The following is a 7,161-nucleotide window of genomic DNA, read 5'->3' as shown; positions in this document are numbered from 1 at the left end:
TCGATGGGAACCCTGAAGACTGGGCTGGGTTTCATGACTTATTCAAGTCTATGATACACGACAATATCCACTTGTCCAACATTCAGAAGCTGCATTATCTGCGGGCTTCTTTGAAAGGCGATGCTGCTCGAATAATTTCATCCTTTCAATCTCCTCATACAGTTACACTGTTGCATGGAAATTAATTACCGATCGCTACGAGGACAAAAATTTGTTAATAAAGCAGCATATTTCTTCGCTGTTTTCGGTTGCGCCGCTTCGGAAGGAATGTGCATCAGGTCTTTCCGAGTTGGCCGACGAGTTTGAGAAACACGTCAAGATTTTGGACACACTCGAAACCAAAGCTCAGCATTGGGATTCGGTGTTGGTGGAGCTTCTTTTCAGTCGTATGGATGCCGGCTCGCAAAGACTCGCACCATAACTATTCGTCCTTCGTATTATAGCCTCATCAAGTTCATTCACGAATACTCTCGCACACTGCAGTCTCTAATGCTCTCCCAATCAGTTTGTGCACCAACATCGGAGGCTAAACTCACGAAATCGCGGCTTGTGTCAAACCACTCGGCATCGGAACAAGCACCTAAGTGCGCAGCGTGCAAACAGGATCATTTCTTGTTTCAATGCGAGGTTTTCCGTAACCAAACTCCTCATCAACGATTTGATTTGGTGAAAAGAAGTAATTTGTGCATAAACTGCATCAAGGTAACCCACCTTGCCAAAAACTGTAATAGCGGGTGCTGCAAGTATTGCCAGAAGAAGCACCACACCTTACTGCATCTCCCATCATCCGCTTCCTTGACTACGACTGGAACACCACCACACAGCCAACCCATTGAACAGACTTTCCCTGTGCATGAAACAAGCCCCTATCTACCGCTCGCTCCTTCGGTCCCTCGGTTTAATGGTGTCCCGGGCGTCACTTCGGTCGATCGTTCGTTCTCGCAATCGTCGCCGTCGGAATTCGTACCTCGCCTGCCCTCGTCGGGAATAGTCACGCCTCCATCCACATCCTGTCAAACCGTTTCACCAATCATTATTGGTGAAAGTACAGTGATTTTATTCACTGCTCTAGTGAATATTTACGACAACCTTGGGAATCGTCAAGTAGCACGTGCTCTACTAGACAGTGGATCGCAGTCAAGTTTCATTTCCGAGTCGATGTGCCAACGGCTTTCTCTTAACCGAACGAAAGTCAACATGCCAGTGAATGGTATCGGCCAAGCTATTGTCAATGTAAGATACGTAGTGTCGGTGACCGTTTCATCTCGTCTCAATACTCAACAATTCCCGTTGGAGTGCTTGGTGCTCCCTAAGCTGACAGTGAATCTCCCAACCAAGACTGTGGATATCAGAACGTGGCAAATTCCCCCACATCTGCAGTTAGCCGACTAGCAGTTTTATAAATGTCGTGGCATCGATTTGATGATCGGTGCCGAACTCTTGCCGTTTATTCTTCAAGCAGAGCAGAATCCGTTCGATAATCAGCTACCACCACTTCAAAAACAAGCTTTGGATACGTGTTCTCTAACAAGGTTTCCACTCCAGCAGTTATCCTAGTTACTTGCCTTATTTCTACTATGGATAGCTTGGACGCTCAAGTAAAACGGTACTGGGAAGTTGAAAATTTTGACTTCTGCAAATGTCTCAACACCGAAAAACAACAATGCGAAGCACACTCCGCACCAACTCACTCTTGTAATAGTAAAGGTCGGTATGTAGTGCGTCTGCCAGTCAAGGAGGAGCTGCTCCTTCAATCGGAGATACTTGGAACATAGCAGCACGTCGATTCTCCGCTGTCGAAAAGCGTTTCCGTTCCGATGAGACTCAACGCAAGAGCTATGCTGATTTTATGGAGGAATATGAGCGGCTCGGCCACATGGAGGAGGTGATGACTCGCGTCGCGTTGCCCCAATATTTCTGGCCCCATCATGCAATTCTACGTCCCGATTCGTCCACAACAAAATCAGAGTAGTCTTCGACGGTTCATCGAAGAGCAGCAACCAACTATCACTGAACGATCTTTTGCTCACTGGACCTACTGTTCAGCCACCTATGATTTGCACCATAATGAATTCTCGTTTTCATCGATTTGTAATGAAGGCAGACGCAGAGAAAATGTTCCGGCAGATTCTTGTTCATCCAGAACACCGTAATTTACAGCAAATTGCCTGGCGACAGGAGGAATGCAAGCCGCTGAAGATCTACCGCCTCAATACTGTCACCTATGGCACATCTTGTGCCCCTTATCTGTCCACACGAGTCCTAAACCAGTTATCGGATGATGAAGGCAATGACTTTCCGTTGGCCGCATCTATCATTAAGAACGACTTTTATGTTGATGACCTTCTCGCTGGAGCCAACACCATCGAAACTCTAGTTGAAGCCAGCACACAATTGGATGGTCTTCTGGAAAGAGGTGGTTTTACCCTCCGAAAATAGAGTTCAAATCATCCGAGTATCTTGGCACATCTTCCAAAAAATTTTAAGGCAGATCAAACGTCACTACAACTCGATAGGTCGGATTCGATCAAGACTCTTGGCTTACTATGGTTCCCGGTAGCAGACGAATTCGGTTTCAAGGTTCCCGATCTCCCACCTTTGCAGCATGTTACAAAACGCATAGTACTATCGGAGATGTCACAACTATTCGACCCCTTGGGTCTCATTGGCCCCGTAGTAGCAAGCGCGAAGATGTTCGTTCAACAGTTGTGGCAGGAGAAATTAACATGGGACGAAGAGCTCCCCGAAACTCTACGATCATGGTGGCTGTCCTTTCGAGCTTCAACAAACATTATTCGAGATCTTCGAGTACCTCGATGGGTATTCGGGGAAAATACCACACGATTCGAGATGCACTGTTTTGTCGACGCCTCTTCGAAAGGGTATGGAGCATGTATATACGCAGTTTCAGATGGTCCATGCACGTCTCGAAGCTGCAACTTGTTGATAGCCAAATCACGCGTCGCGCCAGTAAGCGGTTATTCGATTCCAAGGTTGGAACTCTGTGCAGCTGTGCTGGGAAGTCAGTTGGCTGATCATATCCGGCAGAATACCAGATTCAACGCCAAGATTACCTTTTGGTCGGATTCATCGATCGTGTTACACTGGATTAGTTCTCCGCCGTCTTCTTGGAAGATTTTCGTGTCTAATCGGGTAGCAGAGGTTCAGAAGCTCAGCAATGGAGCTCAGTGGCGGCATGTCCCAACACTTGAAAATCCAGCCGATAGAATATCCCGTGGAGTACAACCGGAGGACATCATGCACGATGCACTGAGATGGCATGGGCCGAAATTCTTGCTTGACGAACCACAATCCTGGCCAGATCCTATAATTCTGTTATCAGCTTTTGATGTTCAACAACAATCAACTGAGCAACGACAAACGGTTACGCTTTTGTGCATCACATCCGACGATTCGCTTATTCACGATTTCTCCCAGCTCTCGCATCTCCTCAGGATCGCGGCGTACTGTTTGCGTTTTCTCAGGAACTGCCAGCTGCCAAAGCACGATCGCAATGTGGGATCAATCACTCCCATAGAATATGATAGCACCTTAAAATCTCTGATCCGAGTAGCGCAAGGTAAAGACTTCCAGCAGGAACTGCGCTTGCTACATAAGCACAAGGAAGATCCGCTGGCACTTCGTAAGGCTGATTATAAATCACCACTGAAGGATCTCGATGTATGGGTCGACGACTCCGGTCTTCTCCGAATCAACGGACGGCTGGCGCAATCTCGTGGTTCCTTTGACAGCCGCTTTCCAATTATCCTTCCGGCTGACCATCACCTTTCGAAGCTGATAGCCAACTCCATACATCACCAAACACTACTCGCGGGGCCCACTCAATTACTTGCAACCATCAGGCAGTGTTTTGGCCGATTCGTGGCAGAATTTTAGCTCGAAGGACAGTTCACCATTGCATGACATGTACTCGATTTCGTCCACCAGCAAGCAACCAGTTCATGGCACCACTACCGACGAACTGTGTTACAGCCACGAGAGTATTCGAAATCACGGGGTTGGATTATTGTGGGCCGTTTTTCGTTCGAACACTGGCAGGAAGAGGTGCTTCGGTAAAGATCTGGGTCGCAGTGTACGTTTGTTTCGCCGTAAAAGCCGTAGTCCTTGACATTGTCGCTGGTTTATCAACGGCGTCATGCGTCAATTCGTTGAGGCGCTTCGTGAGTCGTGTCGGGCGCGTCCGTACAATACACTGTGACAACAGCGCCACGTTCGTTGGTGCGTCACGCGAAGTTAAGGAGTTGCGGCAAGTTTTAGTCGATCAACTGAAGGGCATCGCCTAGACGACAGAATGTTTGGAGAGAGGCATCGAATTTCAATTCATCCCACCGCGTGCACCACACTTTGGCGGGCTTTGGGAGGCCGCAGTAAAGCCATTTAAGCGGATTTTCCTGAAGATCATCGGGGTATCCCCACATCACTATGACGACATGCATACACTGGTAGCGCAAGCGGAGTGCATCATGAACTCCAGGCCATTGACGCCTCTTTCTAACGATCCGCAGGACCTCTCCGTCCTGACTCCTGGACATTTTCTACTAGGAGAGTCCATTTATCAATTGCCCGAGCCAGATTTTTCCCAGGTGCCGACTAATCGTCTAAACCACTTCCAGGCCACACAACGTACCATCGCTGATCTTTGGAAGCGTTGGTCCAAGGAATACATCGGGCTTCTCCACCAACGACCAGCCAAGTGGAGGAAGACACCCACTGAGTTCCGTGTTGGTACAATGGTTCTAATAAAGAACGACAACGTTCCTTCGAAGCAATGGCCCCTCGGTAGGGTTGTGGCTACCTATCCTGGCAAGGACAACATCGTGCGCGTAGTGGACGTGCGTACGCAACTTGGTGTCCGACGTCGAGCTACGTCAGAGCTTTGCGTTCTTCCTATCGATGCCGACCAAGAACTACCTAAGACTGTCCCTACTACATCTTCTTGAAGGCTACGCTTCAATGGGGCCCTGGATGTTTCGTATGCGGATTACTCAGCCCTGAAATATTGTAACAACACACTCATACTTATCCTAAACATACATACTTACCTTGAACTTGAACCTAAATGAACAAACAAACAACAGAGAAGACACACAAACCATATCATGTAGCAGATAGACAAACCCAGAAATAAACAGTGAATTCAGTTATCTACAAGCAATTGAACGTGTTAAACGCTTTTACACTCGGTCCGAAAGAATCCTTTTATCCGATAAAAGTGAGTCCGCAGTAGTACAGTTCGCCATCGTTTACTGCATTATCATCGTCGTGCCAGCCAGATCTGGCAATATTTGCAACAATATACAATATATTAAAATATTAATTTATATAAGTATGACCTTTTGATAATTTCCCAACAGTTTAGCAATCGGTATCGATAAATCTCAATCTTATAAATTATAGAGGTGGTATGGGATCTCAAGTTAGCAACCAAAGGCGAAATATTGCAAATCCGGAGATGGTGGGTTATCAGTGCCACTTGGGATGTTTTTAAATAGGTAACATTCTTGGTTCTCTGGGCATAGTGTATCCATTGTACTTGCACAAGATACATATTCATTCAATTGATGGACATATACAAGCTTTTAATTAATTACTTGGAAATGCTAAAATAACACTAGCTGAAAATCAGGCCGTTCCATTTGGAATGTAAAGCCTTGCGAAAAAAAGAGAGAAGTTGTTAGCCATGCGTCAACCAGCCTCCCCTAACGTATGACACAAAACAGTTTATAATCAGTTTGGTCCAAATTAAATAACTGATAGAGTTTTAATGATCTGGATATTAACGGACTAATAAGTATTTCGTTTTGCATTTTTCCATAATTTACGATGACATTATAAGGGCTGCAGAATGATGAAAATCAGTGATTGGAATTTATCCACGTGAAGTACTTACACAGTACATGTACATTTAGCATGTACTATAAATAACCAATCCTTCAGCTACAATCAGACTAATCACTAATTCCGCATGGATTTCCTATTCCTATTATTGGCCACCGATATGAAGTGCAGCTTAGTTGAGTGTTTTTCTCTCGTGAAATCTCGAAAACAACTCAATACGCCATGTCATCGCCAGAAGCCCCGTCAAGAATAACATGTTCATTGGGAATAAAAATATTGCAGCATTTTTTTTGCATGCTATTATCCAAGCGAGTTATTTAAGGGGAATCCACATGATTAGAGGATACGTGATTCTCATTTCGTAATTCTAATATATCTTGTTTAAAAAAGATGGAATTATTTACAAACTGATTACTCTTCAGGATTAAAAAAATTGATAAAAGTTGAAAGGTGCGTACTAATTTATTGTAGGGTTACTGCTGCTGAAATTCATCTCATAACTCCTATGTTCATCCTACAAAAAATATTTTTTTTCTCATTTTGGCTAATAAAAACACAGCACTACATTCGTTCTCGGTATAACAAAGATGAACATGCCTCCCAAGGGATCAAGACTACCCATCATCCCCTACACCCCGCAGAAGGATTTGGATAATTAGTCTACAACTCATTGTCACAAATCGCATAGGTAAAAATTTGGAATGAATGTTGACAAACTAAAAAATTAATTTAGAAAAAATAATTGAAAACATTAGGCCCAGAATTTCAATTGATTTAGGATGTTTTTCGAAGCTTACGATACAAATTGATCTTTTGTAACCTTCAGCATTACAATCAAGCTGACATTGTGGTCACCAACCAGTTAATCTCATCGTCATACCACTCTCAGATGCAAAGACGCGGGAACAAGAAGTAATTCACCCGCCTCCTCCATAATTATGCCGGTCCTCCTACATTCCCCTTGGGATGACATCGACAGGATTCATTCCACAGTGTATTACAACAATACCATCTCCAAGCTCATCAGATCCGATGGATTAATGAATGGATGGAGAAGACGACGCCACCCGCTCCATAAGCCATAAACTGAATGATGACGACGCTGACAGTGAATCAGAACAGTATTTCCCGAACATTTTCCGCTCCGAACTTTTTCTTGTTTGCATAGGGGAATTTTTATTAGATGCATATACAATGGTTTTGGCATGATATGATTAGCATTTATTACAATTTTTATAAGAAAAAATGAATGAAAAAAAACAAGTAGTTGCAGTTACTCCTGATTGGAAACGAAATTGCGTT

General features: G+C 44.5%; 1 protein-coding gene across 1 annotated transcript; it reads left to right on the top strand.

Annotated features, from left to right (window-relative positions):
* The first annotated feature begins 2,115 nt into the window (after nucleotides 1–2,115).
* On the top strand, nucleotides 2,116–4,304 carry LOC134209070 (uncharacterized). Its single transcript, XM_062685051.1, has 4 exons — nucleotides 2,116–2,416; nucleotides 2,492–3,739; nucleotides 3,864–4,001; nucleotides 4,060–4,304. The coding sequence occupies exons 1-4, from the start codon at nucleotides 2,116–2,118 to the stop codon at nucleotides 4,302–4,304; spliced, it is 1,932 nt and encodes a 643-aa protein (XP_062541035.1).
* The last annotated feature ends 2,857 nt before the right edge of the window (nucleotides 4,305–7,161 follow it).

The sequence above is a fragment of the Armigeres subalbatus genome, chromosome 2 (assembly GCF_024139115.2).
Source record: "Armigeres subalbatus isolate Guangzhou_Male chromosome 2, GZ_Asu_2, whole genome shotgun sequence".
Classification (NCBI taxonomy): Eukaryota; Metazoa; Arthropoda; class Insecta; order Diptera; family Culicidae; genus Armigeres; species Armigeres subalbatus.
This window is presented reverse-complemented; position numbering and strand designations above follow the sequence as displayed.

Excerpts from the sequence above, each read along its gene's own strand:
- LOC134209070 (XM_062685051.1), top strand. The coding sequence starts at position 2,116 with ATGTTCCGGCAGATTCTTGTTCATCCAGAACACCGTAATTTACAGCAA. Across the intron at positions 3,740-3,863 it reads ACGGCTGGCGCAATCTCGTG|GCAGTGTTTTGGCCGATTCG; the intron begins GTTCCTTTGACA and ends TGCAACCATCAG. Across the intron at positions 4,002-4,059 it reads ACTGTGTTACAGCCACGAGA|GAAGAGGTGCTTCGGTAAAG; the intron begins GTATTCGAAATC and ends GAACACTGGCAG.